Source organism: Aspergillus uvarum, assembly GCF_003184745.1.
Source record: "Aspergillus uvarum CBS 121591 unplaced genomic scaffold BO82scaffold_84, whole genome shotgun sequence".
Lineage (NCBI taxonomy): Eukaryota > Fungi > Ascomycota > Eurotiomycetes > Eurotiales > Aspergillaceae > Aspergillus > Aspergillus uvarum.
The window spans coordinates 125,392-140,692 of record NW_020291381.1 but is presented as its reverse complement, the minus strand read 5'-3'; the positions used below and the strand labels follow the sequence as shown (position 1 = coordinate 140,692).

The 15,301-nt window shown below is 42.0% G+C and overlaps 6 protein-coding genes across 6 annotated transcripts; 5 read left to right on the top strand and 1 right to left on the bottom strand.

Moving 5' to 3' along the window:
- Positions 1 to 5,818: 5,818 nt before the first annotated feature.
- On the bottom strand, positions 5,819 to 8,362 carry BO82DRAFT_396125 (uncharacterized protein; the record flags this gene model as incomplete). The annotated part of the gene is made up of 3 exons (XM_025638824.1): positions 6,755 to 8,362; positions 6,112 to 6,143; positions 5,819 to 5,844 (listed from the first exon to the last, which is right to left on the bottom strand). The coding sequence occupies exons 1-3, from the start codon at positions 8,326 to 8,328 to the stop codon at positions 5,819 to 5,821; spliced, it is 1,632 nt and encodes a 543-aa protein (XP_025486705.1). The 5' UTR covers positions 8,329 to 8,362.
- A 551-nt stretch (positions 8,363 to 8,913) lies between these two features.
- Positions 8,914 to 10,219, top strand: BO82DRAFT_359127 (putative haloacid dehalogenase-like hydrolase). The gene has a single exon (XM_025636483.1). It carries the CDS (start codon positions 8,948 to 8,950, stop codon positions 9,944 to 9,946), a length of 999 nt encoding a protein of 332 aa, XP_025486704.1. The 5' UTR covers positions 8,914 to 8,947; the 3' UTR covers positions 9,947 to 10,219.
- A 506-nt stretch (positions 10,220 to 10,725) lies between these two features.
- On the top strand, positions 10,726 to 11,306 carry BO82DRAFT_359126 (uncharacterized protein). The gene is made up of 3 exons (XM_025636482.1): positions 10,726 to 10,905; positions 10,992 to 11,100; positions 11,179 to 11,306. Exons 1-3 carry the CDS (start codon positions 10,806 to 10,808, stop codon positions 11,249 to 11,251), a joined length of 282 nt encoding a protein of 93 aa, XP_025486703.1. The 5' UTR covers positions 10,726 to 10,805; the 3' UTR covers positions 11,252 to 11,306.
- Positions 11,307 to 11,454: 148 nt separating this feature from the next.
- Positions 11,455 to 11,913, top strand: BO82DRAFT_407119 (uncharacterized protein; the record flags this gene model as incomplete). The annotated part of the gene is made up of 2 exons (XM_025639610.1): positions 11,455 to 11,661; positions 11,746 to 11,913. 2 exons carry the CDS (start codon positions 11,455 to 11,457, stop codon positions 11,911 to 11,913), a joined length of 375 nt encoding a protein of 124 aa, XP_025486702.1.
- A 571-nt stretch (positions 11,914 to 12,484) lies between these two features.
- On the top strand, positions 12,485 to 12,981 carry BO82DRAFT_205419 (Zn(II)2Cys6 transcription factor domain-containing protein). Its single transcript, XM_025630645.1, has 3 exons — positions 12,485 to 12,580; positions 12,648 to 12,671; positions 12,727 to 12,981. Exons 1-3 carry the CDS (start codon positions 12,539 to 12,541, stop codon positions 12,874 to 12,876), a joined length of 216 nt encoding a protein of 71 aa, XP_025486701.1. The 5' UTR covers positions 12,485 to 12,538; the 3' UTR covers positions 12,877 to 12,981.
- A 104-nt stretch (positions 12,982 to 13,085) lies between these two features.
- On the top strand, positions 13,086 to 15,293 carry BO82DRAFT_387306 (fungal specific transcription factor domain-containing protein; the record flags this gene model as incomplete). Its single annotated transcript, XM_025638300.1, has 5 exons — positions 13,086 to 13,383; positions 13,434 to 13,738; positions 13,799 to 14,218; positions 14,281 to 14,513; positions 14,566 to 15,293. The coding sequence occupies 5 exons, from the start codon at positions 13,086 to 13,088 to the stop codon at positions 15,035 to 15,037; spliced, it is 1,728 nt and encodes a 575-aa protein (XP_025486700.1). The 3' UTR covers positions 15,038 to 15,293.
- Between the last annotated feature and the right edge of the window lie 8 nt (positions 15,294 to 15,301).

Genomic DNA, 15,301 nt, shown 5'->3' with positions numbered 1-15,301 from the left:
CTAAATATAAGCCTACAGCTATTACTACTCTCCCTTAAAATATTATTAAAAAATTAGTAGATTAAATTAGTATATAAGCTGAATTTAGTATGGTAGTATTTAGTTCTTTTATTAGATTAAGCACAGCTTCTTTTAGTTAGTTTTAAAAAATTAAAAAAGACTTTCTTCTTTTTTTTTTTTTATTTCTTTTTTTTTTTTTTTTATCTTAGATTCGTACGAACCAGAGCTGAGAGGGAAAAATATTAGTATAGTTTTTTTTTTATTCCAGCTTTTAATTATTTAATAGTTAGTTAGGGTTTAGCTGGGACTGTAGCTGCTATTTTATAGCTGCTTCTATATTATTAAATATTAAAGCTGGTTTTTAGATTGGTTTTATATAGCCTTTTTATTTAATAAGATACTATAATTAGCTCTTCCAGCCTTTTATTATATACTGTTTGTTAAAAATTTTTTTAATCTTATATTTTTTTTTACTGTTAACTATTATAGGTAGTAGTTATAAGTCTTCTTTATTTTATAACAGTAATATATTATTAGCTATCGGACGAAGTAGATTAATATAAAATATAAAATAGATATTTTTTAGTATATTAAATTATATAGTATATGATTCTATTTTTTTTAAAATAGTATATTTTATATTTTTCTAATCTAGCTTTTTACTAGAATAATTTATATAGATATTCTGTAGGCTTAATTATATCTGGTCGTCCTTTTAGTATAACAGAGCGGCTTGTTAGGATTAATTAGCCTGTTTTTTAGTATTCTATTATATATAGACTATAGTATTTTGGGCCCAGTTTAAGATATTATATATCTTCTATATAATTATATTTTTTTATTAAATAGGGCTAAAGGCAGCAACCTCTGGGTCTGCACTTTAGGCTGTTTTCTGGCTGTTTAGATTTAACTTATAACCATAGCTTAAAAAAAATAGTAAAAATTCTATAGCTGTATTTATACAGCTGTTAATTACTAACTCTATTAGAAACAGTAGGTTTATTTAGTTTTTTTAGTTATAGTTTATATAAGTTTTTAGATATGCTTTAATAGTACTATTTATATATTCTATTACTCTGTTTATTTAAAAATAATAGGCTGTAGATAGTCTTTTAGTAATCTTTAGTAGGTTATATATTCTTTTTTATATATAACTTATAAACTAGGTATCTTAATTTAAAATTATAGTTTTTGGGGGGCTGTATTATTTAAAAACTATTTTAACTAAGGCCTTAGCTGTAGTTTTAGCAGTAATCTTTTTTATTATATAAAATATTACTTTTTTTATTAGTTTATTTATAATTACTAGAATGTTTGTACGCAACTTGCTTTTAGGTAAGTTAGTAATAAAATCTATTATTAGTTTTTATTAGGGTTAATCTGGTATTAGTAGTAGCTTTAGTAATCTATACTTTAATTTTTTTTATAGTTTTATATAACTGTAGATATTATAGTTTTGAATATATTTTTATATATTCTGGGATATATTAGGCCAGAAGTATATTCTGCTAAAAAAAAAATAGATCTATTTTTAGCTGGAATATTCTATAATAAAAAGATTATAGTTGCTTTGGATAAGATCTGTATAAAATAGTTTATAGTTAGAAATCTACTACTTTTTTTAAAAGTATATCTAAGCTTCTTCTATTAAATATTTGTTTAGAGAGACTTTTAGTTTTAGCTAGAATAAAAATTTGTATACTTTTTTTTATATAAGCTTTACTAGGTTCTGATAATCTGTATCTGCTGCTAGGGTATAAGTCCAGCTATTTTTAAATCTGTCTTCTGGTTTTAATAATTTTATAATAGTCTGCTGTATCTATTCTGAAAAGTCTTTATCTAATTCTATATTATATTCTTATAACTGTACTAGGGCTGCAGTAAGTAAACTAGTTTTAAATTTTAGATTCTTTTCTAATATTCTACTAAAAATCTGTATTATATAAGACGATATTTTAGGATTTTATTTATTAGATATATTCTATTTTTATTATAAAAGGGCGTCTGCTTGTTTGTTTTCTATTTTTTTCTAGTAGACTAGTTTAAAATTAAATCTGTTTAAGATTAAACTCTATTATATATATCTTTCTGTAAGTTTGTATAGTTTAAAAAAGTATTCTAGATTTTTATAGTTAGTTACTACTATAAACTCTAATACTAAGTATAATTTAATATTCTATATCTTTAGATACTGTATAACTGCTAGCAGTTTTTTATTATAGATCTTATAGTTGTATTTAGCTGGGGTGTTTTATTTAAAAAAATAGATATAAGAGTACAGTTTTCTATTTTTATTTATTTAAAAGAATATTTTTTTTATATTATAGTCTAAAAAGTCTGTTTCTACTACTGTTGTATATTTAGGGTTAAAAGAATAAAGAATTAGTTTGGTTATAAACTTTTTTTTTAGCATCTAAAAGCTTGCTTTATACTTCTAGATCTATTAAAAGGGCTGATCTTTTTTTATTAGATTTGTAAGTAGTTGTATAATAATTAAAAATCTAAAGATAAATTTACAGTAAAAGTTTATAAATCTTAGAAAGCTTTAAACAGCTTTTACTAACTTAGAGCTTTTCTATAAGATAATTGCCTTAATTTTTTTAGGGTCTATTTTAATACCTTGCCCTGCATATATAATAAATCTAAGATAAAAGGTTTTCTTCTGTTTAAATTTATACTTTTTAATATTTAAAAATAGGCCGGCTTTTTTTAGTTTTTGTAATACTTTTTATATATATTTATAATATTCTTTAATATTCCTGTCTGTATAGATTAACATATTGTTAATATAGGCCGAGCAGAATTTGTTAAAGTATTTATACAGCATCTAATTAATATACTTCTAAAAGATACTTAGAGTATTTGCTAGTTTAAAGGGTATTATTAGCTATTTATATAGCCTGTACTGTATATAAAAAACTGTTATCTATTTTTAACTTTCTATAATATAAATTTTATAAAAAATAGATAAAATATCTAGTTTAGTAAACCATTTTGCTTTTCTAATTTGGTTTAGAGTCTTATAGATTAGAGGAAGCAGATAGCAGTCCTTTTTTATAATTATATTAAATATTTAATAGTTTATACAGAATCTTAAATCTTTTTCTAGCTTTTATATAAAGAGTACCAGAGCTGCTGCTAAAAAATAGCTAATCTATATAAAGTTTTTTTCTAGTAGTTTAGTTAGTTCGGACTGTAGAACTGTTAGTTTTTTTTAGAATATATTATAAAAAGGGCCTTATAGGACTTCCGGCTTTTTTCTATTCTAGTATATAAGCTTGATTTTGTGGTTAATATTCTTTTTCTAATATAGCAGTAGTTTTTCTATATTCTCTAATTAAAAAAAAGGTAGGAAATCCTAATAATATTTAGAAAGTATTATATATAGATTAACTGTTTTTTTTATTTGGAGTACTTTCTAAATATTAGTAAGAAAAATAGCAAATACTTCTACTTTTTTTCTAAATCTTCCCTATAGATGGTCTTTAAGTTTTGTTTTTATAATTAGCTGAAGTTTTAGGTTTGTATATTATAAATATAGTAGATCTTTTAGTCTTATTCTGGTTGTATATAAAAATAATTATTCTCAGCCTGGTTTCAGCATCCTATTATAGTAGGACAGCCAGCTCTTTTCTAGGATTAAGTTATATCTAAGATTGTTAGATATTATATAAAAGTACGCTTTTTTTTTTATATAGGATCCTATATCTATTTTTACTTGTATAATAGAGTGGATTAGTATTTTATTACCTAAAATCTTTTATACCAGTCTTAGGTTAATACTAATAATTAATAGGTTATTTACTTTAGCAAATATCTTACTTATAATACTATAAATTAGGCATTCTAAATTAATAAAAATATAAGCAGTTATAGTAAGATTTAAAATAGCCTCTACTAAAAAGGGGTATACAATCATATGTTTCTTTTTAAAATTTTTCTACTTTCTTTTAGTTTTGTTTAGTAATTCTTATTTAGATATACAACTTTGTACTAAACTTCCTTTTTTTTTAAATTAGAGTTTTTGTTTGAAGAGGTATACTGTTTTTTTTATTACTAAAAAACAGATATAGCAGCAGCTATATTTATTAGTTGTACAGTAGGTTTTAAAAAGTATTAGTAGATAAGATATCTGTTCTGCCTGTAATAAAGGCAGCAACCTACTTTATATTTTTTTTATATTTTACTGGATATTATTTATTAAACCTATCTTTAGGGGTTGTTGGTAGTTGTATAAAAATAGTATTTTTTTTACTGTATAGCAGCTATCAAAATAGGTTTTTATTTTATTAGTTTAGGGCTTGGTTTGCATCGCGCCGGCACAGTTTTAGTATAGCTTTTTTTAAAAAGAAAAAATACTCTGTTAAGATTGTGATTTATATAGTGTAGTTAGTTGTAATAACCTTTATATATAGGCTTTTAAAGAATTCTAACTAATTTTTTAATAAGTTTTTAGTTTACTACAGTATTTAGTATAGCTTTTTTCTGTTTATCTAACTAATTATGCCCCCCTGCTTATAACAGAGCTTTATTAAAGTTATTTAAAAATTCTTCCAGTTCCATTCTTTTTTATTTTATTATATTTATCTGATTTAGGGTTTTTTATTATATATTAGGGTCTCTAAACACCTTATCTATTACTATAAGCATATCTTTAAGTTGTACTGTTTTAGTATTTTAGGATTTAATCTAAAAAAGTATCTACTGTGCTGCCCGTCCGCGTAGTTAACTATAAATATAAAAAACTTATTCCGGTCTAGTAAGATAGTAATTTCTGTTAATTATAAGTTTTATATATATATTTAATTTAAATAGTTTATAGTTGTGCTTATCTTCTCTATTAAACAGTTTTATATTAGGGTGCTAAGGGCGGGGTCTGTGGTTTAGCTTATATAATTACTGTAGGGGGTTTCCCTCTGATTTACTATTAATAATAGGGATTATATTATAATTCTGTAATTTGTTTATCTGTTTTTTAAAAGCTAGTTTTTGTTTTGCTATTTTTATACAGAGGCTGATTAGCTTCTATAAAAGAAGTTATATATTATTATATATAGCTGCAGATACTGCAGTCAGCTGCAGTTCTTTTTAGTCTATTTATTTTATTATTTTAATAATTTTTTTAGTTTTATTTTATTTTATTTATATGCCTAGTCGGGCTCTATCTAGGGCTTTTTAATAAGCTATTTCTAATATTACAGGATGAATGGATTAGGCTAATTAAAATATACCTTAGAATAAGAAGAAATAGCTGAGGAGCTATTTTATCTGTTTGTATAAAATTTTTTTATGTGTGCACTAAGCTAGTGCTAGTTTAGTACTTGGTATACAAGGCCTCAGGTGCCAATTGGTGCCTGAAGCCGAGCTCTATAACAGGGCCTTGGTCCCATAACACTATTTATTAGAATAAATAGTTTATTAAAGGCAACTCTGTATACACCTGTATAAATTCAATATAAAAAAAGTATTATTATTAAATTAATATACTTAGAAGCTTTATAAATTAAAATAAAAATTCTAAATCTAATATACCAGTCCTATAAGATATTTTTTTCCTAAGATATTTTATTTTATACCTATATTTTAGAGCAGATGATATAAAAATATTTAAAAAAGATAAACAAATAAAAATTAAGGGGAATTAATAATACAGTGTAGTAAGGAGACCTTAGTATTAAACAGAAAAATAAACTGCTTAGTTATCAAGTTTAAAAATAACTAATTCAGGAAAAAATTCCTAATAATAATAATTTAATACTAGAATAAAAATATATAAAAAATTAAGTAAATAAATAATTTAAATAAAATAAAGTTAATATTAATAGTAATAGAAGTAATACTGTACTAATAAAAGTCCAGTAAATATAAATATAGGGAATATAAAATAAAAAAAAAGCAGAGCAGGTATAGGAAATAAGAAAATTATATTTAAAAAATAGAAATAAATAAGACTGGATAAAAAATACTAAAACTGTTTTTTTAGATATTAAAAAGAAAGACACTGTTAGTAATACTTTAGTAAATAAAAATATAGTATTTGGTATTTAGTAAATATAAAATAAACAGACGCCTTACTGGTAAGGGGAGAGAAAAAAATAACCAGTAGCTTACTAATAAAGACCCAGAAATTAGTATAATTAATACTGTTTATATATATAAAGTAAAAAAATATATAGACATAAAATTAAAGATAAAAAATAAAAATTTATAAATATACTAAGAAATTAAGTATTAAAAATACAGGCAGAACATGCTACCAATTAATATAAACAAGTTATTTAATATATAAAGATTAGTTGTATTAAAAAGGGGGTCCCTAGGAACTGGAATAGCTATAAATAATAATACAGTAGACTGTAGTCACTAATAATGCAGATGACACCCCAGGCAGGAACGACAGTCACCACCAGTGACAGAATCGGTGACGGCCACAATACAGCTAACTATGAAAAAATACCAGAAGCTAAAAACTGTTGTGTATCTGTGCTGGTTGCTTCCAGCTCCCCCGCAGGGTTGACAGCGTTCTGATACGAAGCCTCACAAGGTTTACTAAGCGAGGGAGAACGAGAGTATAAAGATCAGATAATCATTAAACAAAAGAAGGATTTCACATATGAAGGACTGGCACAAGTTGTGGGGTGATAGTTTATGGGGGAGTGTTAAAGAAGGAGAAGAAAAACCAATAGAAAGGCCTAGCCAAGATCCGACACTACCTCCTCAGATATGCATGCGCAGAAAGATCTCAAGCACATACCGCACAAATCGCGCCATCCAGCCCGATGCCGGCCCGTCCTCATCGTCCGGCTCGTGCGGCCGGGGCCCGCGGCGGTCGCCCCAGTAGCTCTGGCCTGGACTCATGGGGTTCGAGAAATCGCGGCACTGCGGGTGCTCATAGTCCTCGAGGGTGCCCATGGGCCAGATGGGGACGACGCAGACCTCGTGGTCGCCGCAGCCGCTGCACTGCTTCCACGTCGTCCAGGCCAGGTAGTTCATCAGCTCGCGGAAGTGGTCCACCGCGGTCTGGTAGTCGGGCTCCTGCCAGGCGGCCAGCATGGTCGCACAGATACTGCGGGCCACGGAGTGGATGGCGGGGGCCGCGACGCCATCGACGGCGATCTCGCCGGGGAGGAACTGGTGCGCGCAGCGTTCGCGCTCCGCGTCGGTGTCGCGGTCCGAGTAGTCGATGAACGGGACCAGCATGGTCTCGATCTCCGCATGCAGGTCCGCCACCGTGGCCACGTCCCCGGACGCGAGATAGCGGATCTCGCGCGCGTAGCGCTCCACGACCATGTCGGCGATCGCCTGCCAGTCGTACAGGTTCTCGGCGGCGGTGTGGTCCAGGACGAGACGGTACAGGTCGTCGCGGATGGGCTGCAGCTGCTGCGCGGAGAGGTGCATCAGACGGGGATTCTTGAAGGTCTCGTTTGTCGAGTGGAACAGATCCAGGCCGTACGTGTAGGCGGACACGAACGTCTCGTAGTTCAGCGCAACGCGGTGGCCGCCGATGCCGCCGTACCGCGCCGTGATCGCCTTCATCCAATCCGCGCCTCCCCCCGGGCCCCCTTTTCCTTTCCCTTTGCCCGGTTCCCCCGGCCCCCCCGAAGGCCCCTTATCCGACTTGACCTGCGTGACACGCACCTCCTTCAGATCCCGCGCGAAGTCACAGAGAATGATCTCAAACCCGGCCTCCATGCGCAGGAAACCGTCCAGGCGACCGTGAAAGTCCTCGCGAGCCATGCGGCAGAACTCCACCGCGCGCGCGCGCTCTCCGTGCATCGCCCCGTCGCTGGGCAGGTTATCCTGGAACAGGATCCGGTCCTCGCCGTCGAGCGTCCCGTTGGCGGTCTTCCCTGCGGCCATGCCGTCCGCGTACAGCAGCCGAAGGTCCTTGGCGGCGGTGTAGGTGTGCAGCCAACCGCCTTCCGATTCCTCCTGTTGCTCAACCTCTGCTCGCTTCTCTTTGCGCAGATCTCCCTTTTGCCCGTTGTCGTCGTCGTCGTCGTCGTCGTCATCGTGGGGAGGCGGCGGACTCTTGAACGGGCCCGGCCGGGCAAAGACCAGCGCATGCTCGGGCTCAAAGGCCAGCCATTCCGTCCCGTTGACCGGCGCGGGGTTGGCGTTACCGTGGTAGAACTGCGTGCCGGCGGGGACGGTCGCCAGGAAGAAGGACATGCCGTTGTGCTGCAGCGAGGAACCCCATTGGCGCATCGACGAGTGGATCGAGTTGAAGATGTGGTTTGCATTCGGAAAGAATTCTGCAGTGGTGGTGGTGGCGCTTGTGCTCGCTGCCCATACCAGGGACGATACGAGCAGGCGGGAGACACCCATGGTGGTGTCTGGCAGTAGGGGGCGATGATGATAAGGCTGGGTTAATGGAACTCAATGGGTGGAGTGACTTGATATATGTATGCCAGCCTTGCAAGCGCCCGCGCCTCGGGGGAAAGAATAGGAGGCAACTTTTGCCTGCAAAACCCGATTGGGGACTTCCTAGTGGGGGATGGTTCGGTCTGACGCGTCAGCGCTCAGGCGACAACGTTTACGCCGTACAATTATTTATCGTGCACGCCTTGTGGAACGAGGGCGTGGTGTCCCTTGCCTGCAGCAAGGCACTCCGCATGGTGAAGTGGCACCAATCCTGAGTTCGACAAGAACAGATTCCCCAACAGTTTCTCTCTATATTTCCGATGTTGTGAACCGAACTGAAACAAAGCTTCAGTGTAACAAACTGCACGTCAGATAAGCCGCGGACGAAAAAAAGGAACTTCCAATCTAATCTTATCGCCGAGGCTAGCGCGGACTTCATTGCTCAGAACGGTACTACTATCCGATCGACCGCAGGTATGCCCGAAGCCCGAAGCACTAAGCCCGAGACTCCCTTCCGTCATTCGCAGCTCCGAGCCAAACCACGGCCATCTTCCTTAACTCACGGCCTCCAGCCTTACGAACCATGCCTTCCCAGCCCACTCCCGGCAACCCGCGTACTCTCCTCCTCACGATCGATGCGTTCGGCACCATCTTCCACCCCCGCGACCCCGTCCCCCACCAATACGCGTCCGCCGCGCACAGATTCGGCCTCCCTCGCGCCACCGTCACCCCGGACCGGCTGCAATCCGCCTTCAAGGCCGTCTTCAAAGCCCAATCCCAAGCCCACCCCAACTACGGTCGCGCCCAAGCTCTGCGCGGCGAGTACGGCGGGCCAAGACAATGGTGGGAAGAGGTGATCCGGGGCAGCTTCGCGCGCGTGTTAGATGCCCCTAGCTCTAGCTCTGCCACCAACTCTTCGGCCTCCACCCCTACAGACAGCACATTACCCGACGGCCTCGTCCAACATCTCCTCGACCGCTTCGCGTGCCGGGACGGCTACGTACTCGACGCCAACGCCGATGCGTTCTTCACGCGGCTCCGCCACCTCAAAAGCACGAAAACGCGGCTGGGCCCGTTCGATCGCGTCGTGGTCGGCGTGGTGTCCAACTCCGATGACCGGGTGCCGGCCGTGCTGGAGTCGCTGGGCCTGCGGGTGGGGATGTGTCGGGCCGACCAGGATGTTTCGAGTACACAACTGCCGGGGTTCGAGATACGGGGGCCGCGCGATAAAGGCCTAGTCAACTGTCACAAAAGCGACGAGACGGTTTACGATCTGGACCTGGTGATCACCAGCTACGAGGCGGGAGCGGAGAAGCCCAGCCCCATTATCTTTGAGGTGGCCCGGCGCCAAGCGATGAAGCTGGTGGGCGCGAGTGAGGAGGACCGTCATGGCAGCGATGGACGCAGCAACTGGACGTGCGTCCACGTGGGTGATGACTACGACAAGGACTATCGCGCGGCGATCGATGCCGGCTGGAAAGCCTTCTACATTCCGCTTGAGGATGTTGCGAAACGGCCGTCCCAGGGGTCAAGGACTGGGTCGCTGTTGGACGTGATATCTGAGTTGCAGCGGTTCGAGTAGGGACACGGTGGGCGTAGTGGCTGTGCAGTACTGTACATCACATTTTCTGGCTCTCCAGCAGTAATCCAACCAGGGGCGGTGCAGAGTAAAGTAAAAACGCTCCTGTCCGTGTAGATAGCTCGAATGCGCACTCGGAAGCTTTTCTGGTTGCACAATGCCCTCTTCTCCCCTCGAGGCGTTCCAGCCAAACCAGCCGCTGGCAGTGTGGCGAAAGCCGTGGTTGTGCGCCCAGCCAAATCCGGATGTGACTGCCCGCACATTTCACAAATTATGCTTCGCACAATACGATTATAGTTCGTTTCCAGAACATAATGATCGAATACCCCAATCAGCTGAAAGAAAAAAACCGGGGTCCTCGCGCCAAGTGGAGTATTGTCATCCAGGCATCACCTCCTCGTCGATCGCTGGGGGATTGGGGGCGCTTGGCTTTTGCAAGCGGAACGCAACCCCGCTGGAGTACCGAGTATAAAACACACGCAGCCACTATGACGCAGATCTTGGTCCTGAAGAGGCGAAAACAGCCTTCCCTTGCCCCACCACCAACCATTCCATTGTCAAAGCAGATCTCGATACGGGATCATGTTATTGGCACCTAGGCCACCACCATGCGTGTCGATGATTTATTTGCCTCGGAATGCGGGAATCATATGACGATTGGAGGGCTTAGTGATTGCGATGATGCAATGACCGTCGTCGACTTGGTATATAGAGCATAGTTGGTCCTGGCTAGTGACTTGCTTGTCAGTCAGATTATTGTCACTTGAACCAAAACCCAAACTATCAAGATACACTCACAACATACACTCACAACCCCCTCTTTCCTCTCAAAGAAAAGAACCTAGAAGATAACGATAGCACAATGGATCTCGTCCAGAAATACGGCCACCTCAAGCGCGACCGTCGCAAGAGTTCCGCGCAGCGTGAATTGGCTGAGGCAGAAAGGCACCAGGATCAGCAGCGTAAGTTTTCAACCACTGATTATCTCGATGGAAATGTGGTGGGAATGTAGTAGAGTGGATGCTGACTGCCCTGGACATCGTCGCAGGAATCAACGAGCTGTTAGGCAGTTTCGGGGGCGCGGCGAACGACCACCCGGATCGGCGATCGAGCGGGGCGGGGAATATGGCGAGTATGATTCAGGAGTTTAATGCGCGGTATGTTCTACCCTTCCCTTCCATTGACTAGACAAATGTTCATTGGGTTGTTGGAAAGTGGCTGATCGGTAAGCTTAGACGAAACTCGGAGTCGATGGTCCCGGGTGAGCATGAGCTTGGGGAGAAGGGGACGGAGCATGCCGTGGAGTGAGTGGTGTTTGATTTGCCAGAGGCCTTCCTGGTGAGCATTGCTTTTATGGAGCTGGGGGTTGCGGACTGTATTTGTAGTTTTTATATGGCATCTTTATGAATGAATAATGACGGGATTCGGATATTGCGATTGGTTCTGTTTTGTCTTCTTTCCTCTGGGGGGCATGAATCCCATGTGCTAGACAAGGTGTGTCATACTGTCCCATGTACTGCACGAAGATCCAGACGACTTGGGAAAGGTGGCCCACGGGCCCCGAGGGAGTTCGGCATGTAAATCTAGTTCCGACAGCCCCGGTTCAGAACCTATCTAGAAGTCTAGTGCCAGCGTACAAGGTCAGCAAGGCGGCGCTGAATGCGTTGACGGTGCAGTATGCTCTGTCTTACGAGGCGGACGGGTTCGTGTTCATGGCGGTGCATCCGGGGGCAAATTCGCTTTCTCGTCTTTTCTTTCTTTTGCGTGGTCAAGGCTAATATGGCGGGGTGTGTGTGCAAAAGTGGCTGCAAACCGATATGGGGGGCAGTGGGGCCGACCTCACCGTGTCCCAGGGTGCAAAGGCTGTGCTGGAGGTGACTGTGGCGGCGGATGAGAAGTCGAACGGGACGTTTAGGAATATCCATGTTGCCGGGTCGGAGATTTACCGCGGGGAGGAGATTCCTTGGTGATTTCGGTGATCGTGGAGAGGGTATTTTGGATAGAAATATCAAATGCATGACCAGTAACTTACTCCGTACTAGATATAGTCTTTCGGAAGTCCGAATATTTCAGGAAAGTGGGTCCTAGAGCAGAAGACAACTCGAAGCATCAGCCTAGATCCGAGATTGTTTCTAAGGCTGAAGGTCTAGATGCTCTTGATTAAGAATTGGGTCTAGCTCAAAGGAATCGGACACAGGATCAGCTTAGTGTCCCTCAGGGGTGTGGTTTTATGATTACTGGCAAGGCTGATGACGTTGGCTTCGCTTATTGTACAGTACAGTCCCTGGCAGTATAGCCTAGATTGGACGGGAGTTACAATTATCCAAAGAACAACATTTTCAGAATTCTCTCACACCAAGATTAGAATCAGTATGTTCAACATCACATTTACAAAAAGAAATACCTTCGATAATTTGTTTGTGGTGGAGAGGAAGTTATCTGATGATGATAAGGTGTCATTGGTCAGCCGCGCAAAGGTTTCTCCCATTCCGTCCAGGTCGCGCGGCTTCCAAGTTGCTTCTTTTCATCCTCTACCGTGGACAACCACTCTATCAATCCAATCGTCCTTGTATTGGGAATGCAATATGAATCGCAATGTCACAGAGCTTTGCAGTCTTCGACGATATACTGCCAGCAGTATGTTCTCTACGCTGTCCCTATCTTCCGCATCGGTCTAGACCTCCAAGCTGACTCAATGTCTTAGTGCGATCTATGTCATTCTAAAAAGGTTTGGTTCAGCACTATATACGTAACCAGCCATACTGTACTCACACGGCCGACAGATCAGATGTAACAGACAGAGAAACTGCTCAAATTGTGTAGACGTTGGTGTCGAGTGCCAGCGTCTTCGTCGCGGAAGAACACCGCGCAAACGATCTTTTTCAAGGTTCGCGGCCTCGGTGGCCTACAGTTACTACCACGATCACCGCTAAGTCACTATCTGCTAGTGCCACTGGTCCAGCGGAAACAATACTTCGCCTGGAAAGACCGGCAGCTCAGCCTCAAGGGTGCAAGCTCTTCCCAAACTCTGGCTCTTATCCCAGCCGGCTGACCAGTTGACAGGGCTAGACACATCGACCTAGGAGCCAGCCCTGAGATAAGAACAGGAGAACAGAGACCCCTCAAGAAGCCACGTGCTGACATGCTGGGCGAACATGACCAGACCTCCCGTGGTGACCTCAATTCGCCTGCTGGCACTGACAGCTCGAACTATCACGCGGTGCAAGCCAGAAGTATCATCGAAGTGGTGCTTGATGACTGTCGACATATCAGCCATGAACAGCAGTCTGTTCTCAAGGCCGCGCTCGATCTAGTCAGTGAGATGGCAGACGCGGCGCCTGTGGAGTCAAGCACATCTGCCGAGGAAGGGTTTTCTGTGGATCCCAGCATTGCAGTTCCAGAAGCCCCACCGCAAGAGCTCGTCTTCATGCTGCTTCCTGGTAACTATGGCATGTCTCATCGTATAACATTGTCGACTGACAATTTCCAGGGTCGACAAGTAGGGAAGGTTATCAGTGGCCTGATCATATTTCAGAAGAATCGTTCGAAAAAATGGCTGCCGAGGTACTCGATGAAAGCTGCAAGGGCCAGGTGTTCCACCGACTCTCCGTCTGCATCTATGTCAAGGCAATATTCCACTTTTTCAACTTGGCCAGAAGCACTACCAGCTCCACGCTTAAACGGCGGCTGTTTCGATCCGCCTCCACCTACATAGCTGCAGCCGTGCAGAGCATTCACAAACTTGACATCCTCGCGCCTCCCAGCCTTCTTTTCATACAGGCTCTACTCTCAAGTGTGAGTCGTGTGCACAGGCCAAAGGTGCTACACTAGATCATTAACATGCTCCGCATATAGGCCCTGCTGATGCAACATCTTGGTAGAGTCAACCAGTGCTGGATACTCAACTCGTATTGCGCTCGTCAAATCACAGCGCTCGGCTACCACAGGACCCAAGACACTCCCGCTCCCTCCGTGGTGCAGAAGGACATTCAGAACGCGTTGTTGTGGTGCTTTTTCCTCGATAAGTCACTTAGTTCCCTGATGGGCCGACCCACCTCCCTGCCGGACCTGCTTGTTCCTCCTACAGATCTCGTTGGCTTCGACTCCTCACTACCATATGGCTCCCTCTTTCGGACCTGTCTTGAGATTGCTCAAATCCAAGGCGAACTACTCTCCATACCTGCTCATGAAAAACGCAAATCAAATCGACAGGTCATGGAAGTCATCGACAGTCTCGAGACTAGGATGCGACGACTCCTTCCAGACTTGCATAGCGTAAGGCTTTCCGCAACCCGTATCACCAACATTAGGCTGACACGAGGTGTGTACCTCCGCAGAACCGCAGCTCGCTCCATAGACCTATAGAGCTGGACTGGATCGGTGCCGACTTCTGCTACTATGCAGTGCTCGTGGAGATCTACAGGACCCGGCTACGGTGCTCCTTCAGTCCGATGGTCCACAAGGAGACCTTGCTCTGCGCCCGACGATCGCTGGAAGCGTTCCAGTACCTCCAGCAGCACCACGCCGAGATGCCGGGTTTCAACGACCCATACCCGTCATTTCTCACATGGTGCGTACAACACCGGCAAAGATGAAAACTTCGGTAACTGATTAAGCACAAGGACCTTACTATTCTACCCACTAAGCCCCTTCTTCGTTCTCTTCTGCAACATCATCGGCTCCCTGGATCAATCCGATTACGACCTGGTGCAAAGTATCGTCCAAACCCTGTCACAGTGTAAGCATGACCCGCACCTCCAGAAACTCCTCGACCTCTTGACGTCCCTTGCGCGACTATGCGAGCCGCTGTTCCAGAATCCAGATGCTGGGGCTGTACCACAGGGAGGTGCTGGCACCGCAGAGGCTCGCATTCCATCGACGCCGGCAGTGGCCCGCGCCACGAATGGGGGCATGGAAACGGGCCATCTCTCTGCCCACGAGGGCTTCTTAGCGCACGGCATGAACCAAGAGGCTTCCGGGATCTTGGATCCGGGAAGCAGCGCGTCGAGTGATTGGCTTATGTGGCAGCTGTTCAATACGCAGATGCCGTTGGGTTGGATGAATCCTGAGTTCGCGGCATACGGGCTCAATTAGGGGGGCGAGGGGAACGTAATAAACAAGCTGGAACAGGATTTCGGAAGTTGGGGGATTCAGGTATGTTGTGATATCTACTGCATCATTCTGAGCCACGTATCCTCGGGGCAGGATGTTATGGAGATCCACGAGGAGCACTTTGGTAACCAGCTGGCGAGGATGTGGAAGGATGCTTGAGTATGTAGCTGAATCCTGTCGGGAGCACGTGCGTGAGCGCTACAGTGCAGTATTTGAAACCCAAACCCATCGGGTTTACCTACGTAT